Source organism: Loxodonta africana, chromosome 7, assembly GCF_030014295.1.
Source record: "Loxodonta africana isolate mLoxAfr1 chromosome 7, mLoxAfr1.hap2, whole genome shotgun sequence".
Lineage (NCBI taxonomy): Eukaryota > Metazoa > Chordata > Mammalia > Proboscidea > Elephantidae > Loxodonta > Loxodonta africana.
The window spans coordinates 14,364,458-14,383,956 of NC_087348.1; the positions used below are offsets into that span (position 1 = coordinate 14,364,458).

General features: G+C 40.5%; 1 protein-coding gene across 2 annotated transcripts; it reads right to left on the bottom strand.

Moving 5' to 3' along the window:
• Positions 1-446: 446 nt before the first annotated feature.
• On the bottom strand, positions 447-18,979 carry MS4A1 (membrane spanning 4-domains A1). 2 transcript variants are annotated; one of them, XM_003419373.3, is made up of 7 exons: positions 18,771-18,978; positions 11,543-11,714; positions 10,939-11,058; positions 9,712-9,768; positions 7,777-8,013; positions 6,722-6,823; positions 474-5,571 (listed from the first exon to the last, which is right to left on the bottom strand). In XM_003419373.3, exons 2-7 carry the CDS (start codon positions 11,699-11,701, stop codon positions 5,353-5,355), a joined length of 894 nt encoding a protein of 297 aa, XP_003419421.2. In that variant the 5' UTR covers positions 11,702-11,714; positions 18,771-18,978; the 3' UTR covers positions 474-5,352. The 2 variants fall into 2 exon arrangements, with proteins under 2 accessions (XP_023415471.1, XP_003419421.2); XM_023559703.2 differs by lacking the exon at positions 11,543-11,714 and having other exon boundaries at positions 447-5,571; positions 18,771-18,979.
• Between the last annotated feature and the right edge of the window lie 520 nt (positions 18,980-19,499).

Here is a 19,499-nt window from a genome sequence, read left to right on the forward strand (position 1 = left end):
GAGCTTTAAGTGACGGTTTACAAATCAAGTCAGTCTGTCACATATAAACTTATATACACCTTACTCCATACTCCCACTTATTCTCCCCCTAATGAGTCAGCCCTTCCAGTCTCTCCTTTAATAACAATTTTGCCAGTTTCTAACCCTCTCTACCCTCCTATCTCCCCTCCAGACAGGAGATGCCAACACAGTCTCAAGTGTCCACCTGTTGGAAGTAAGGATTTTTAGGGCAGGGACTTGTCTTATATTTCTGTACATCTGTGTGTACTTAGGATGCCTTACTCATAGTTGGTATGTGATGGATATTTACTGATGTCTCTCTCCCCAACAGAGTTGCAAGCTCTAAAAGGAGAGGGATGTGTTTCTTTTTGGAGGAATGTATTAATAATTTCCCAATGGTTATTTTGTGTCTTCCTTTGCAATTTTGTTGTCTCTGATAGCAGAATATTAAGGGTCATTTTCTTACTGTAAGTCACCAAGGGAAGAGATGAACAAGGGACAAACATAACTCCATAGGAGATTTCAAACTTAGCTTTGAATTTACCACCAGACAATTCTACCACATTCATTTTTTATTGCTTGGTTCTCCTTAGCACACAACACATAGCCAGGTTTTGAATTGAAAGGAAACACCGTGAAGGATCACAGACATCCTAGGAAGATTTCAGATTTAAACACCCATCATCAGTGTTTTGGAGCCTGTGTGGTACCAGCTGTTTGAGATTGGGTGCTAACCTAAAGGTTGGTGGTTTGAACATACCTGGTGGCTGTTTGAAAGAAAGGCGTGGTGAACTGTTTCTGTAAAGATGACAGCCAGGAAAATTCTATAGAGCAGCTCTTCTCTGTAGCACATGAGATCACCATGAGTTGGGGCAGACTCAGTGGCAGCTAACAACCATCAATATTTTAGGTTATATACAAAGAATTTAAAATAAATCAAATTTCATAAGTGAACTCATACTAAATCAATCGGAAGCCACCATTTCTGTGTGTTGGATCTTTGACTGGTTTCCTTTCAAAGTGAAATAAGAATTCATTGCCTGATTTTTAACTGGTGCCAGTACTTCCTACTGATAGACTTTGACAAAAGAAGTGTGAAGCCACATTTTGAATAATGAGAAGAGGAAATAAGTACCTTGGTCATGGTTTCTGTAACTCCAAAAGTGATTTGAAAAAAAAAAAAAAGTTGGAAATACCCTAAGTACCCAATTATAGAGGAATGTTGAATTAATTTATGTTGATTTCATGAAACGCTAAGTTGCAATTAAAAATTATGCTTATGAAAATTGTATATTAATCAGAAAAATATTTATCATCTAATGTTAAGCAAATTAAGTTATGCAGTAAGTATAACTAGGTAGAATTAGGTATTATTATGAATTAGGATGATCAAACATTCTGGTTTCCTTGGAATAATCCTAGCTTTAGCTCTGCAAGTCCCACATCTCAGGAAGTCCCTCAGTCCCAGACAAATGGATGGTTGCTCACCCTACCTTGAGCAAGGATTATAAGAGCACAAGGAAAAATGGTAACAGGTGATGTCAACTTCCTAATAAGTGGGTAAATTGATTTTTTTTAAGTTCATTTCTTTCATAGTTATAAGATTGTTTTTACAAAAATAAGAACTGAGAGGAAAATAATAAAGACCAGAGGATATATCTTCTACTTCAGTGCAAATCTTGTTTTCTATTGGCCATTGTTATTATGTACTTGATTCTATATTACAAAAAAGAAGCCCCAGTGGCAAAATGGTTAAGGACTCAGTTGCTAACCGAAAGGTTGGCAGTTTGAAGCCAACAGCTGCTCCATGGGAGAAAAGACCTGGTGATCTGCTCCCATAAAGATTTCAGCCTAAGAAATCCAATGGAAGGAGTTCTAATCTGTCCCATTAGGGTCTCTGTGAGTTGGAATCGATTTGAGGGCACACAGCAACAACAACATCTTACTGAAGGGGTATTTAGGGGAGAAGGTCATATCAAGGATTATCATTCTTCTTTCACAGTAGACATTAAAGATGTCTCATATAGCTGAATGGGTGTCCGGGTTCCATACTCTCAGGGTTTCTCCAGTCTTTGTCAGGCCAGCAACCTTCTTTATATTTCAGAAGTGGAGAAAATAAGGTAGAAATAAGATCTTATCTTTTTTGAAGTTTTCCTGGTTTTATTTTTTTTCCTCTTGGACTTACACTGTCACACTTTCTTCCCTCTCTTCAAGTTCAAGGCAGGGATGTGTGAAATGTATTTCAGTTGTGTCCTGGAATGCCGAGAGTGAGGAATGCATTATCGATGACCTATTTTATGAAATTTTCCTTGGGAATGTGTATGTGTAAGAATACACTGACATGAATATTTGATGACCTGGTGTCTCAGATTGGGGTTATGTGAATATGCACTCAAAGCTATAGCAGCCTCCCATGTTCTAGAGACACAAGAGTAAGGAAGACTGGAGGAACACCAATGTTGGAATCATTTGTTGCAGATAAGAACACATACATAGTTTTATTTGTTTAAAGCTTTTTTTTTAAAAAAAAATTTATTGTGCTTTAAGTGAAAGTTTACAAATCAAGTCAGTCTCTCATACAAAAACTTATACACACTTTTGCTATGTACTCCTAGCTGCTCTCCCCCTAATGAGACAGCACACTCCTCTCCACCCTGTATTCCCTGTGTCCATTCAACCAGCTCCTGTCTCCCTCTGCCTTCTCATCTCACCTCTAGACAGGAGCTGCCCACAGTCTCATGTGTCTACTTGAGCCAAGGAGCTCACTCCTCACTAGTATCATTTTCTGTCTTATAGTCTAGTCGAATTCCTGTTTGAAGATTTGGCTTGAGGAATGGTTCCAGTCTTGGGCTAACAGAGGGTCTGGGGACCATGACCTCCGGGGTCCCATCAGTCTCAGTCAGACCATTAAGTCTGGTCTTTTTACGAGACTTTGAGGTCTGCATCCCACTGTTCTCCTGCTCCATAAGGGATTCTCTGTTGTGTTCCCTGTCAGAGCAGTCATTGGTGGTAGCCGGGCACCAAATAGTTCTTCTGGTCTCAGGCTGATGTAGCTTCTGGTTTATGTGGCCGTTTCTGTCTCTTGGGCTCATATCTACCCTGTGTCTTTGGTGTTCTTCATTCTCCTTTGCTCCAAGTGGGTTGAGACCAATTGATGCATCTTAGATGGCCGCTTGCTAGCATTGAAGACCCCAGACACCACTCACCAAGGTGGGATGCAGAATGTTTTCTTAATAGATTTTATTATGCCAATTGCCCTAGATGTCCCCTTAAACCATGGTCCCCAGACCCCCGTCCCTGCTACTCTGGCCTTGGACGCATTTGGTTGTAGTCAGGAAGCTTATTTGCTTTTTGTTTAGTCCAGTTGTGCTGACCTCCCCTGTATTGTGTGTTGTCTTTCCCTTCACCTAAAATAGTTGTCTAGTATCTAATTAGTGAATACCCTTTTTCTTCCTTACCCACCCTAGTAACCATCAAAGAATATTTTCTTCTGTGTTTAAACTTTTTCTTGAGTTCTTATAATAGCAGTCTCATACAATGTTTGTCCTTTTGCAACTGACTGATTTCACTCAGCATAACGCCTTCCAGATTCTTCCATGTTATGAGCTGTTTCATGGATTCATCATTGTTCTTAATCATTGTGTAGTATTCCATTATGTGAATATACCATAATTTATCCATTCATCTGTTGATGGGCATCTTGGTTGGTTCCATCTTTTTGCTATTGTGAACACTGCTGCGATTGTTTAAAGCCATTTTTGAGGACTATCTATACGCAGAGGAATGTTCTGCCTACTTATTTTTCTAATTGCAAGAACTATCTGCCATTGGTAGTCTACATTGTCTGTATGCTTGCCACAACCTGGCAGCACTCGACATGTAAAAAATGATCAAATGTAGTTGATAGATTATAGTGATAGCTTCTTAGGTTAACATTCTTTCTGCGTAAGTATCTCTTTGATACGAACAGGAATTGAGAAGAGGGTGGCTATTTCCCAAGACTTGGCATTTCAGCTAATTATGTTATTTCCAAGCATGATCTTTCTGAGAATGTCTACAGCATTTAGCATCTGCATTAGATCATCTAAAAGCTAATTATATATCGATGTAAGTAGCTTTCCAGATGTTCTAAGTGTCTAAGCCTTTTTATTCCCAAGGGGCAAAACCTAACTTCTGATTCTTCTGTGTCACTCTCCATACTGCTCAGTGCTGGTCAGAGAGTACTTAAGTGCTTGATAAGACCTGTTGACTTGGCTCTAGTAGATTGAACATTTGGAGAGGCAATTCAGTTCTTTCTAACATCACAGAATTTGAGTAAGAAAATCTGGTTATGAAACAAGTTACCTTTACTTGATTACAAATTACTTCACTTCTTTGGATCACTTGTAAAATATCAAACCCACTGTCATCGATTTGATTTTGACTCATAGCGACCTGATAGGACAGAGTAGAACTGCCCCATAGGGTTTCCAAGTCTGTAAATCTTTATGGAAGCAGACTGTCAATTTTTCTTCTATGGAGCAGGCTGGTGTGTTCGAACCACCGACCTTTTGGTTAGTGGTTGAGCACTTTAACCACTGTGCCACCAAGACACACTTGTAAAATAGGGATAATGATTCTTTCTAGATCATGGAAGATCAAATGAAATTATTTGATAAAATACTTTGTGAACTGGAAAGCATGCTATAAATACAGTGCTGATTGTTGTTTGAGGTTTGGGTACTCATTACAACATTTTGCTTTCATTCATTCTTTCTTCTCTTGGGTCAAGGCTAGAAGTAGGTAGGCAATGCAACCAAGAGCCTAGAACAGGAGTTAGGGAAAGTTACAACAGATAGAGACATCTCCATGCATAAGCTATCCTGTTTGTAGACAAAATGGGTTGGGTATAAATAACTTAGAAGTCCCGTAATGGGGTATGGAGGCTCTGAGATTGAGTCGCAGTATCAGCCCATGAAAATATAGATGAAATAGGTTCTGTATTCCACCTATTTATTTTTACGTTCTTTAAAACAATGGTGCAAAAGGAACTCCACCAAACACACTGATGTGGAAGGAATTGAAGATAGTTTAGGAATGGCAAGGAAAAGGCTAGTGGGGGAACACATTCTGCAGCACTTATTCTTCCTTTTTTTAAAATCTAAGACAGTTGCCCAAAACAAGAAAGAAGAAAACACAATTTGCTACAATTGCTACATTCTCTGAATTAGAGACAAAAGAGTGTGGCGGTCACTCCATGCAAAGGCCAGAGAAAGAAATGTGGAGGATATACATGCATGGGGGATAAATGTGTAACTGTCTTCTTAGAAGCCATGAAGGCTAATGCTTAAAAAAAGGAAACAGAAAAATCATTTAAGGGACACTATCATTTTCTATTGGTGAAGATTCTTGATCTTGGGGAGGCTCTGGGAAGTTTATTTCTGTTTCTTCTTCTTCTTCTTCTGTGACTGGAATGATTTCAATTTCTTCTTCGTTCTTTGGTTGGGAAGATATTTCAGTTAGCTCAACCGCTTCTTCTTTTATTTCAATTGTTTGTTCTTTTTTTTCTTCAGCTGATAGGAGAACCACGTCCTAGAACACAAAAATAAACGAATGTTTCTTGATCTTTCTTGATCTTGTTATCATTGGCCTCATTCTCAACAATCTCTATAAATATTTATTGAGTACCTCCTAGTTTTTATTTTCCATCTGCCTCCAGACACAAAGATTTCCTTCCCAGGTGCTCAGATCACCTACTTACCAAAACTCAACTCTGAATAAATCCTCAAGACAAACCGGCATTTGCTACTGTGCCTGGGGGATCGTGCAGTACTGGGGGAAGAACACTGCAATGTTAGAGGAATTTAGATTCTAGTTCTCCTTTACGTTTAGTGAAAATAACCCAGGAAGAGCAATATTCTCCCTCTGATCCGGTTTTCCTCATCTACAAAATAAAGGAGTTGTGATAATTTCTAAATTCTATTCTAACATTATCTGGTTCTGAAACCGTTGATCTATCTCTGGGATATCCACATCTACCAGTTGAAGATGCTTTTGAACCAACTGTCTTGGAAGAGGAATGGGATGAAAAAGCAGGAAGAAGGGGATAATGAAAAATGAAGTTAAAGAGTCAATAGTCCTGCTTTCAAACTCTAAGTATGGAGTTATGAAATCAAGATGGAAACATGACGTCGATCCGAAAAAAAGGTTAGTAAAGGCACACATATTATGAAACTGCATCTTCTGTCTGATGTTTGGACTTATTTCAAATGTGAAGACAGTTTTCCTCATCGTTGGTATTTTCTGCTTTCCAGGAATATGCCAAGACTATTTTTCATGAAGCTCCCCAGTCTCAAAGTCTCATCATATTACATTATCCATAAAAGATTCTTTATAGAAGTGATTTTTTTAGAGGGAGGTTGTAGACAGAGTAGCTACTACAGGCAGCCCCAGGTCACGGATGAGATCCGTTCCTAACTGTGTCTTCAAGTGGGATTTGTAGCTAACAGGTGCCTATGGTTCTTACTTAGCATTATTTTAGTGCAATAAAAGCCTTTTCAGTGATTTAAAACCTGTACTTTCAGCAAGTGAAGGAGATTGTGATGAAAAATTTGTTGCCACTAGGGGTTGGTTCAATCAATCCTTTCAAAGTGAGGGCAAATATACATAACATTAAAGGGCAAGTACCAGTCAGTAAGTCAGAAGTTCGGATGTTTGTAACCCTGGGACTGCCTGTACTTACAGCTTCGGGTCTGGAGCACAGTCTTTTCCAGTCATTCTCGGCAATGCCAGCTGTCATAAGTTTCTGGAAGAAGGAGAAGATCAGCATCACCGCGAAAATGCCCTTAAGCAGAACAGAAGAATGAGGATGAGAATGTAATAGTGGTCCAAAGCACATAGCTGAGGTTTAGTAAATGACTTTTGAACAAAATTAAATGATTGAAGGGCCAATTCCTTAGGTGATTAAGGGCTAGTTGTGACAACTGCTACTAGTATAGAAGACCAGAAAAACCAGTTGCTGTTGATTTTGGCTCAAGATGACCCTCTGTGTGTCAGAGTAGAACCTTGCTCCATAGGATTTTCGATGGCTGATTTTTCAGGAACAGATCATGAGGTCTTTCTTCCAAGGTATATCTGGGTAGACTTGAACCTCCAAACTTTCAGTTAGCTGCCAAATGTGTTAACCATTTGCACCACTCGGGGCAGTATCTTTGTAATTCTATCCTTTGTAATTCTAACACAGCAAATGGTTAATGTATGTTGCAGGGATAATCATTTGAAAAATCAATTTTACATAGAAGTGGATATTTACTAAACCTCAATTAAATTGTATTTGGTTTTAGTTGTTGTGGTATCATGCCATGGAAGCCTCTCTAGACTTGCCAGGTGCAGTTTTTTGCCCTTTAAACCCTGCATTAAAAACTCCTTGAGGCAAAAGATGTTTGTAACAACTAAATTATTTCCTTCCATCATGCATCCTACTTAATCAATGGTAGTAATATTAACACCATTAATAATAACAATAAATAATAATAGCAAACACATAGCACTTTCTATGTACCACACACAGTTCTAGGTGCTTTGAATATATTAAGTCACTTATTCCTCAAACCAATCCTGTAAGTACTGTTATCATCCCCCTTTTATAGTTGAGCAAATTGAGGCAGTGTGTAGTAAAACTTTGTCCAAGACCACATTGTTAGTAAGTAGTGGATCCAGGTAGTTTGGATCTAAAGCTGATGGTCATAATAAAATGCCATACTTCTTCCCTGGAAAGAAATCCAGTTTCACACTTACCAGGAACACAGATCGTATGCTGTAACAGTATTGTGTAGACAGAGAGTTTTTCTCAGAGGCCATAGCTGGTTCACAGTTGTATATATTAATAAGTGGTTTGTCAGCTTTAATAAAATACAGACTCTCCATTTTAAAAAAATGGGAGAGTGTAATATTAAATATGTCCATGATCAAAAGAATTATTCCAGAAATGGCAGCGAAGAGGCTCAGCGAATTCATTACCATTTTCCCTTTGACCTAAAATGGTGACACAAAGATTTGTTTATTGGGTTTGATTTCCATTTGGAGAATATAAGCTATGAAGGAATTCCAGATACTATTGTTCTGTCTCACAAAGGTACTATATTAAAATCATACTATGGTTCTTATCTCAGAACCTTGAGCTTGCTCACTTGTTCCTTTCTCAGTCTTCCCTTATTTTATACTACCACCACCTATTTCTCCTTGAAAAATCTATGGGGCAGTTGTACTCTGTCCTATAGGGTCGCTATGAGTCGGAATCGACTCGATGGCACTGGGGTTTTTTTTTTTTTTTTTGACCACCTATTGAGATTATCAAGTCAAGGTTCTAGGAGTGACCCTTAATTCTTATATCCTGTATCATTGTATTTCCTTCAATGTCACTGCCACCATCCTACTAGGCATTCACTAAATATCCATTGAATAAATGAAGATAAATAGTATCCAGGTTATTTTCTGTCTGCATTAGAAGGTAGAAGGAAGAGAGGAAGGAAGTTCTTCCGCCACACTGAAGTGGGATGATGTTGTGGGTATAGATAGAGAAGGAGCAGATAGAACCTTCTAGGTCTGTACCATCAAATGGAAACAAGCAACACCACCACCACCAAAACCTAACTCTTTCCTGAAATAGGCTGTCAGCCTCAGTCAACCATCTTTCAAGATAAAATTATAGCTGATGTCTCTGGGGAGGAGAGATAAGAGAAGGTGGGTGTAGGACTGATAAAATGTTGAAACAGGAAATATATGTAAAGAGTACCATAGTAATTTGTGATCTCTGATGTTTATTTTAGGGCATACATGTTTCACCTCTGACCTACAGAGAGCTAGTCCGTACATCTGGCTGTATTTGGAGAACAGAATAATTTGGTCTTTATAAACAATTTTTTTCCCCCAAAACTGAATTTGTCAGTCTACCTGTAGAGAGGAGCCATCTCAACCCAGCCAGTCCCTCACTTACTTTGAAGGTTACTCAACTTGGTAATGGCTTAGAAGGTATAAGAGAGTGTTAAGGGAGAATTGTCTTCAAATTGTAGTTGGGAGGAGAATGCAGGTGAGGTCCTGACCCAAAAGGGATAGAATCCGGAGCTCTGTGTAACAGCCCATTCCTGGGTGTAAATGAGTCTCAGGGTTATATGAACCAACTGCACTGTGGTAGGATGATATGAACAAACTGCACTGTGTAGCTCTTCACAGCCTCTAAAGCACTTTCACATATGTGACTCCATTTTATCCTCAAGCCAATTTAGCATGGCAGCAAAGACTGACTTCCATTTTACAGGTAAAAACTCAGAGGTGCAGAGAAGTGAACTGACCTACTCAAGGTTACACCTAAACATTAACTTAGAACTTGAATCAATTACAGTATTGATCAGATGATTTTCCTAAATGGTGGTCTGGGATAAATGACACAGTTTTCAAAAAGATATATTATTCTTACACAGCATTTAACATTCACAAGACTAAAGCATGTTCTTCAGAGATCTGTCTTTAATTCTGTTTCCATGGGCATAGTTCATGTAGATCTCATTTCCAAACTTTTTAATGAATAAAATTACAACAGGATTGTGGAGGATCCTTTTGTTTTTAGGGTTGAGAGAGAACTCAATTCTACTGTGATCCTAAGGCTCCCTGTTTTCAACTGAGGGAATAAACATTTCTCTGATGTGTGGGGAAGAAGGACATATAATTACTTGCCAAACTATTCCTGGGATTTTTCTCTGCTGCTATCAGAAGTGATCCAGAAATGATAAACTGCAAAAAAAGAAGGGATGGGTGGAGAAGGGGGTGGGGAGAGAAGGGGAGAGGCAGAGAGGGAGATCACTATTTAACATTGTTTTTTTTTTTTTTTTAATAGTTGTAAAGAAGCCATTCAGACCTTCAGTCATTTTCACTAAACTATCCACCCATTCTTACTGGATCCATTCATTTTTCAGCAGTCATAATTCTCCTTTATTCAGGCTCAACTACATTTAATCCGTCCCCTTTATTCAACCATCTAGGGGGCTGTGACTAGGAATATTGTAAGGCAATGAGGTAGGACCCACATTTTCACTTCAATTAATACTCACATTGTGAATTTCAAAGGTTTGCTTTTTTTTTTTTTAAATTCATGGAATTGCATTTTAGGGTTCACAATTATGTAAATGACTTTGATGCCCATGAAGAATCAATCAATATAGAAGGAAGTACTTGACCAGAGTGTCATAGGCACTTCATTAAAGTGTTGGTTGCTACAGGAAATAATGATTATTTTTTATCTTCCTTTTCTAATGTTCGAGCTGTTAAATGGAGGAAATTTTTGTTCTATCCCATCTCTCCTTGTTTGGAAAATTTTACTCCCAGACCCAACTTTATAGTGACAACTATAAAACTGTCACAGTGAAAGAACCATCACTGCCCCATATACCAAGACAGGGCTATAAGCTTGGGAAACGTACACAAAACAGCCAAAAGGAGTGCTGCTTTGCTGATAAGCAACAGGAGATTTTTGTAGGATGGGACTAATTTCACCAAGTGCCATAGTAAGTAATCAGAATTTTAGGGAAGAGGGAGCAGGTAGGAAGAAGCCGAATGTTCCTGCTCCTTCTTCCTTTCTAAACCACCATGCCATACAGTCCAAATGTCTAGCTTCCTGCCCCAAATTGACTTTGGAGAAGTCCTGCATTGAACAATCTTCCTTTCTCGTGTAGATCCATGCAGGGTATCTTTCCCTGAATTCTGATGAAGCATACGCCTGACTCTCAACCACAGGATGCACGCTTAATGCAGTCAAACCTCTCTTCCCATGAAAGTACTTTAACCTGATATCCTATTTCCTACCCATGTACTTCCCTCAACACAGAAACAATCTGACGTATGTCTGTGGGGCTTTTTCATATTTTGTATGCATCACTCCCCAAATGGTGGTTATTTTCTACTTACCATAGTGCCTCCCCAGAGAGGGTACCAGACAGTCACACAGATGGGTGCGTAGATCCCTATGGGGATCATCAGGAGACCCCCCAGAGCAAAATGGAAGAGCCCATTCATGATCTGGACAGCCTAGGGAGAGAATAGAGACGGTGATGGATGAACTGAAATCATCGTCGAGTTAGAAGGCAAGGTAAGGCTGGAAGTCCTTGCTACTGACTTGGGTCAGTGTAAAATGTCTGAAAGAAGCTACAAAGGTGCCAAGACCTTTGTCTTTTGTTATTCAGACCAGTTTTGCCGGTCACCTGGGACATTTCCAAGGAAGCAGACATTCCTGGGATGCTGGACCAAACTGGGATGGGTGGCCCCTAAATACACAAGCCCCAATATCAATGCCAATAACAATACTAAAAGGGGGCATAAGATCACACTGAGGTGATCTAGGTAATCACTTTCATGATACACCCCAGATTTGGCCCACTGTGTCAGGCATAGAAAATACCTCTGGTTGGATCAAATCTCTTCAAGTTGATTAGAATTCTGTGCCTGGCCCACAGCATCAGTTTCAGTAGGCCAGAGAGTTCCTAGGGTATGGAACGGAAGGCAACTGACTTACCCCCAAAGCCTTAGACTCCCTCATGAAGAAATGTTGTGCAGGGCCCACCACTGAAGGCATCCTCTGAGGATTTATTTTCTGAACAGGGTACATATCAATAGGGCTTTTCATAGGCTCTGCTGGGAGAGTTCCACTCAGTGAATTTCTGGGTGTCGTCATTTCACTCTCAAAGCTTCAAAAAATAAAACAAATGATAAAATGAAGGGAGATACATAAAGACTGTTGGCCATCTTTGATCTTGTGTCATGCGTCTGAATACTTTGCATTCCCTCTATGGGTGTCAGTGAAGCATCTTCCTAGTGGCCTGAGATCTGAGGCAAGGCCTACTGCTGAGTCCTGAGAAAGGTTCTGGAGGAGGCAGCTCAGTCAAGGACATATGGTCCCAGTATTATATGTAGAGAACACCATGCTCATAGCCCACATGTCCTGTTTGCCTTTCATCTCTGAATGCTTTTCTTAGGCTTTAATATTGGACAATGTATTTTTTTATTGACTTTTCCTTGTCTTTTTGTTTATTCCTCTTTGTCCAGTATGGCGGACCAGAGACATCATGACCAAGTATAGTGAGGATTGCCGATGGAATCGGGGAGCTAATTCTAGTCCTCCCTATGCCTCTAACACCAGCTGTCTGTCAGTTTATCATTCTATGGTGGCTTGTGTGTTACTATGATGCTGGAAGCTATGCCACAAGTATTTCAAATACCAGTAGGGTCACCTATGGTGGACAACTTTCAGTGGAGCTTCCAGACAAAGACATACTAGGAAGAAAGAGGCCTGGCAATCTACTTCCTAAAATTAGCCAATGAAAACACAATGGATCACAACAGAATACTTTCCAGTGTAGTGCTGGAAGATGAGCCCCCTAGGTTGAAAGTCACTCAAAATACACAGTGGCTGCAACAACAGACTTAAGCATAGCTATGATTGTGAAGATGGTACAGGGCCACACAATGCTTCATTCTGTCGTACATGGGGTCTCCATTAGTTGGAGCTGACCCAAAAGCAGCTAACAATGACTCAGCCTCTAACTCTGTGACCTTGAGCATTCCACTCCAAGAAGGCCTCGTAACGCTCTGTGTAGAACTGTGGCCTCCTGAGTCAGATTGTTCAGGTTTAAATCACAGTTCTTCTATTTGCTGTGAGCCTTTGGGCAAGTCCTTTAAATTCTCTGGGCCTCAGGTTTTTCAACTATACAATCGGAATAGTAATAATTCTTGTTTCATAGGCTGCTATAAGACTTAAGTTGTCTCATGGTCTTTGGATGACTGATTTTTTTTTTTTTAATTCAGGTATAGCTCAAATAAAGATCCCTGGTGGTGCAGTGGTTAAATGTTTGGCTGCTAACCAAAAGGTCGGTGGTTGGAACCCACCGGCTGCTCCACGGGAGAAAGATGTGGCAATTTGCTTCCATAAAGCTCACATCCCTGGAAACCCTATGGGGCAGTCCTGCTCTGTCCTATAGGGTTGCTATGAGTTGGAATTGACCCACTTTTGGTTTTGGTTTGGTAGCTCAAATGCCACCTCTTAAGAGAAGCTTTTCCTGAACCTACAATCCTAGCTTCTCTCTTTCTTAGAGATTTATTTATTTATGCCAACTAAAACCAAACCAAACCCTGTGCTGTCAAGTTGATTTCAACTCATGGAGACCCCATGTGCTTCAGAGTAGAACTGTGGTCCTTAGGGTTTTTCTGACTGTAATCTTATGAAAGTAGGTCACCAGGCTTTTCTTCTGAGGTGCCACTGGGTGGATTGGAACCTGCAACCGTTTCATTAGTAGGTGAGAACAAACCATTTGCATCACTCATATGAATTTCATTGGATCTTGCCTCTGTTCTGGGGATCTCTCCCTGGATACACATCTTTGGTCTTGTCTTTACTGAGGTTAAGTCATGTAAGATGTCTTTGAGACCAAGACAGTCGGCCTAGCTTGCTTATCTCACCAAAGTCGCAAGTGCTAAGTAATGACAGGGATGCCCTAAGACAGGTGGTTATGAGTCTACAGGTCTCACATGTGCACCCACTTTATAGTTTACAGGGAGCCCTGATGGCACAGTGGTTAAGAGTTTGGCTGCTAACCAACACTAACCAAAAGGTCGGTCGGCAATTTGAATCCACCAGCTGCTCCTTGGAAACCCTATGGGGCAGTTTTTTTTTTTTTTTTTTTTTGTAGGGTTGTTACGAGTCAGAATCCACTCAACAGCAAGAAGTTTTATAATTTACAAAGAGATTTCACATCTATCATCTCATTTGCACCTCACAGAGTAGACCAAGTATAAGACATTGCCCCTATTTTGCAGATGAGGAAATAGGCACAGCAAAGTTAAGGAACTTGTTCAAGGTGATATGACAATTACAGATTTAAAATGAGGATTTAGTTCTGTCTAATTAGGGCTGCTCTGATGCTCTTTCCATGGTCTTACCAGACTGCTTTGTTCTCCGTGAGGAATAGGAATTCAGCCTTGTTCTTATGATCACCTCCCTTTTCCTTCAAGTGTATGTGGTATTCTAGTGATTATAAAGCTACCGATTAGTATCTGGAGAAGAACATCATGCTTCGTAAAGTAGAGGGTCAGCGAAAAAGAGGAAGACTCTCAAGCAGATGGATTGATTGACATAGTGGCTGCAACAATGGGCTCAAGCATAACAACAATTGTGAGGATGGTGCAGGACTGGGCAGTGTTTCATTCTGTTGTGCTGAGGGTCACTATGAGTCGGAATCAACTCGAGGACACTAAACAACAACAAAGCAATTGAAAACAGAATATTTGTCTAGGGCATGGGCTGGAGGGGAGGGAGTAGACTGACTGTACTTCTCACTTGATTTTGCCCCAGCCTTAGATTAGCAGTAGTCATGTGGTACTGGGGATTTGCTTTCTACCACAAACCACCCCACAAGACCACCAACACAAAAGGGAATATGTTAATACAGCCCACTCGAGTTTACAAACTGATTCTTGTCACCAGACAGAATTTTTAGAGCTAGTCAGTTCTCAGAAACTACTCTGGTCATTTGACAAATTAAGAAATTGTAGCCCAGGGATGGGGCGTGTCTTGTTAAAGACCTCACACTTACTGACAAAGCCAAACCAGGAGGCAGTCACACCACGACTTTGAGGTTGATGCTATTTCTGCTGTACCACAATCTAGACTAGATAATTATAGTTGTTTACTGAGCACTTTGCATGGCAGGAATATGGTATATGCTCTTTCCCATTCTCTGAATGCCTTCCTTACTAAGTGGGTATTTTGTCTTCATTTTGTAGATGTGGAGTTGGAGGTTCAGAGAGGACAATTCATTTCCCCAAGATCCCATAGCAAGTTATGGAATGAGCTTGGAGCCAGCACACTCCTCTCCGAAGGGGTCATTTTTGTGAGGACAACTTAAAGAGCAAAGGTCACTGATTGTTTGGATGGAGGGAGGTATTTGGATTATAATTTTTAATTTCACCTTATTCATCAACAGCTTGATTGAGGCTGTGTCTGCATTATTGTGTAAGCAAAATCAAGTTTTTTACACTGGGTGGTGATGGTAATGACCATTGAGGGACAAATATATTATTTCTATTTATTAAAATGGTGTTTCACCATTGACCACTGTATTTCTACAGAGTGTTCAACAAGTATCACTGTGAAATATCAGTGTATAAACACGAATGTGATTGTTTCTCTGTGTTATTTCATTTTTCATATACGCTTTCAACTTTTTTTTTATAGTAGGGCATTGTACGCTGACAGTATAAAGAAAACAATGTCATTCCGTGGGAATATATGAAACTAGACCATGTATATCTAAAAATATTGTAGATTCCTGAAAACTTGCCTGTTTTTTCAGTTGTTCACAATGACTTTAAAATAGTGCCAGACACATAGTTAGAGTCAAAGACTAGTTGGTAGGTTAATGCAGGTTACTTGTCCACATTGATCAAAATATAATAGTATATATCTATTTTTTGCTCAACTATATAAAAAAAATTTTTTTTTATATTAAAATTAGAACTCTGTTACACGCTGCCCCATTTTATTACTTGAAGCAACTTCTGCAAAAAAAAAAGAATTTTTTTTTTTTAAAGGCTCCCTTGTTTTGGTGTCTCCTCACTGAAGAAGATCTCACAGCCTTGATGGGAGGTTGTTGGAATAATGACTCTGGGTCCAATAGTCCTACTAAGTTCAAAGCTACCTCACTTTCATTACCTTGACTTCCTCCTTTGCTGCTCAACATAGCTTTTTATCTTTATTTTTTCTGGCCTTCTTTTCACTTATTTCTGAGGAAGAACATTCTTATTTTTCTTCTACTTGTTCTCCTCAGCCCATCACCTCCCACCATGACATCTTCCTTGCATTTTCAGCCTCTCACTCAATTTGTTGTGCTGGTAGCAGAAAGAGCTGTGCTGGTAGCAGAAAGAGCTGCTTCCAACTTCGTTGGTTTATAGTCTTGTGGTCTGACTATAAAACCAGAAAAAAACTCAGCTGCTGTCACTCATGGTGACCCCATGTGTTTCAGAGTAGAACAGCTCTGTAGAGTTTTTATGGCTCCAACCTTTCGGAAGTAGATCACGGGGTCTTCTGAGGCACCCCTGGGTGGGTTCCAGTGGCCAACCTTTTAGTTAGTAGCCCAGCATTTAACCATTTGTGGCATCCAAGATCTCTCCATAAATATACTCTAATATTTGCCTTACCCATTTTATAGTATTGTTTTAAGAATTTGAGATAATTTTCAATTTATAAAGTACTAAACACTCAAAGAATAGTTGTTATTACCAGATCTTTATGAATAACATGTTCTGTGGGGTCTCCCTGTCTCAAAGCTGTGTTCCTTTAGCAATGTCCTCAGCCACTGCCCGTTCTCCCCCTCTTATAACCCCACCTTATAAGCTTAGCATTCCACTCTCTTCTTCCACTTCCTCACCACCCACTCATTCCTCCATGCTTTGCATCCAGTTTCAGCCAGAGCCACTCAGTTGAAACTTCTGGTCCTCTTTAAGGACTGTGCTGCAAAACCAATGACCTCAGCTGGCTTTATTTCTATTTTCCTTCACACCCAGGCTTAAAAGGTTAGAGACACATTTCCCTTCAGCTCCCTCACCTCCCATGTTCAATTCATTGCCAAGTCATGCCATCTCTGCCTCTGCAGCATCTCTTGAGTGTGGATGTTTTTTCCACTTCCAGTGTCACACCATGAGTTTCATTTTCATTTTCTCTCCTGGTCTAGCACAAAAATCTTATTTTTCTGCCTTCAATTTCTTTTTTCTTATTCATCCTGGCCAAGACTACTAGATTGAACTCCCTAAGTCAGTGCTATCCTCATGCGCTCCCTGAGCGTAAAGTCTTTCCCTGACCTGCCGTTGCCTCCAGGATAAAACCTTGCTTCACCTAGTCCCTCAGTTCAGCCCTACATAACTTTCTAAGCTCTCTCGCACTACTCCCCCAATTGCTGCTGCTCCGGACATGCCTCTTGCTCTCTTCTCTGAATGTCTCCGAACTTGGAAATCCTCCTCCCTCCATTCCCATCACTTTGAGCGAAACTCCAGTTATACATTCACATCACCTAAGGCCTTATGAAGCTGATCCAGCTCTCCTTACCTGATTGCTAAGATTTCTCCTCTGAAGCTCATAGCTCCTTGCAGTCCTTCTCACCAGCTGTTTTCTTATATACCATAACTTCTCTAAACACCCATTGCCATCGAGTCGATTCTGACTCATAGCGACCCCATAGGACGGAGTAGAACTGCCCCATAGGGTTTCCAAGGAGCGCCTGGAGGATTTGAACTGCTGCCCTTTTGGTTAGTAGCTGTAGCTCTTAATCACTACGTCTTCAGGTTTTCTATAACTTCTCTGATGGAGTATAAATTGCTTAAAGGAACCTCTTCCCTGGAGTACATACTCGGTAAGCATTAGCTCAGTGAACATTAAATCATACATTAAATTGGACTACTTCCTCAGGGCAGCTTTGCAAATGCACAGGATGCCAGGTGAAAAGGTGTTTATTTCACTTCACCTGACAATCAGAGACATCAAGCCATTTTATGGAAAGCAGGGAAGGGGAATCATATTATATGCTGGTTTTAGGAAACAGTGGCGCCCTGGTGGCACAGTGGTTAACTGCTGGGCTGCTAATTAAAAGGTTGGCAGTTCCAATCTAGCAGCCGCTCCTTGGAAACCCTAAGGGGCAGTTCTAGTCTGTCCTATAGGTCGCTATGAGTCAGAATCGACTTGTCAGCAATGAGTTTTTGATTTTAGGAAACAATTGTGGCCATGGTTAGCACTCATCAAGGAGCCCTGGTAGAGTAGCGGTTAAACACTCAGTGGCTAGCCGAAAGGCCAGCGGTTCTAACCCACTAGCCGCACTGCGGGAGAAAGATGTGGCAGTTTGCTTCTGTAAAGATTAAAACCCACTGCCATCGAGTCGATTCCCACTCATAGATTACAGCCTTGGAAACCTTATGGGGCAGTTCTCCTCTGTCCTAAAGGGTCTCTGTGAGTCGCGGTCGACTCAATGGCAATGGGTTTGGTTTTGTTTGGGTTTCAACATTCATCTTGTTCCCTTCTTTAGAGCTTCTTCTAGTCTCCACTGCCCATTCTCTATGCTTCTCAGGTGATTGGTTTTAGGCAGGATTTTGGCTCAGATTGGTGTCCCTCAACCTCATTCAGAAAATGTTAACCTGTAACACTTAATAAGGCCTAGGGGTATTTATATTCAATGCGATACCATTGGAGACAAAAGCCTTTACTGCAAGAGGAATGGAGTTATTTTCATTATAGCCACGACTGATGGCTTTCTTATTTGGTACCGAGCAATTCTAAGAGCTGCAGGATTTTAGCTCATTTAATCTTCATAAGTATTATCATTGCCTCCATTTTATAGATGAAGAAGCTGAGGCACAGAGAGGTATTGTAATTTGCGCAAAGTTATACATTGCTTGTAAATGGTGGAGCTGAGGTTGGAACCCAGCAGGTTAGAAACCATGTTTTTTAATCTACATGCTGTAACCTACTATCACCCTGGAATGACTCGTAGTTGGTTGCCCAGAGTGATTCTTGAGGGTGCGAGTGGTTAAGAAAGCGGGTAAACAGTGAGCCTTGATATCATCCCTCAAATTCTGAAACCAGCAGAAATCCTGACCAGGGAAACCCTAGGATTACAGTGAGAATTTCCAGGCTCCAAAACTAAACCATGAATCATTTATCATTCCCCGTTTAGATATTTAAATAAAGCAAATTGGTTCCTTACCTTGTCTCCAAGTCCTCAGGGCTCAAGAGCGGATTTAGATAACGTCTGCAAGTTCAGTTTGATGCTGCCAGTTTTTCACAAATGTGGGGAGAGAGGGCAAGTGAGATAGGCCAGGCCTGGGGCTGGGATATCTGATAGATACCAGGTGACGGAAATCAGTAACTTCTGCCACCTTGGGCTTCGCCCCAATTACTTTGGTTTAACACACTCTTACCAGTGTCGAAGGAAGTACAAAAAAGTTTCTGCCTTACCAGGAGGTTTCAGTTCTTGAAAAAGACCCCAGGGGACTGCCTGGTGAGCTTCACACTACCTTAAGTGGAAGAATTTTGCAGCCCCCACCCTGTAAGCAGGTGTGGATGGTGGGTCCCCAAGGACAAGAAGGACTCCAGAAATTCTCCAGAGATGGTTTGGTTGGACTGACATTTACCTTTTTACTTCACTTTTGAGGGTGAGTAAGTGGAGAGGAGGCATCCATGCAGATAAATTCAAGAATCATTGAGTCCACACACTTGGGAGTGTTGAATATAGTGGTCTCCAAATATTTATTTCATTAGAGACGCAGGGGTATAGTTAGGTGATTATTTGCCTAGCTAATCTTAATCTAAAGGGCTTAGATATGATGGTTCTATTTTAACATTAAAACCAGCTGCCATTGCATCAATTCCAACTCATGGTGACCCCATGTGTTTTCAGAGTAGAACTGCACTCCATAGGGTTTTCAGTGGCTAT

Coding starts and splice junctions, on each gene's coding strand:
- MS4A1 (XM_003419373.3), bottom strand. CDS start 11,701: ATGACGACACCCAGAAATTCACTGAGTGGAACTCTCCCAGCAGAGCCT. Junction 11,059..11,542: donor GGGAGTCTAAGGCTTTGGGG/GTAAGTCAGTTG, acceptor TTCTCTCCCTAG/GCTGTCCAGATCATGAATGG. Junction 8,014..9,711: donor AAAATCCCAGGAATAGTTTG/GCAAGTAATTAT, acceptor TCACCATTTTAG/GTCAAAGGGAAAATGGTAAT.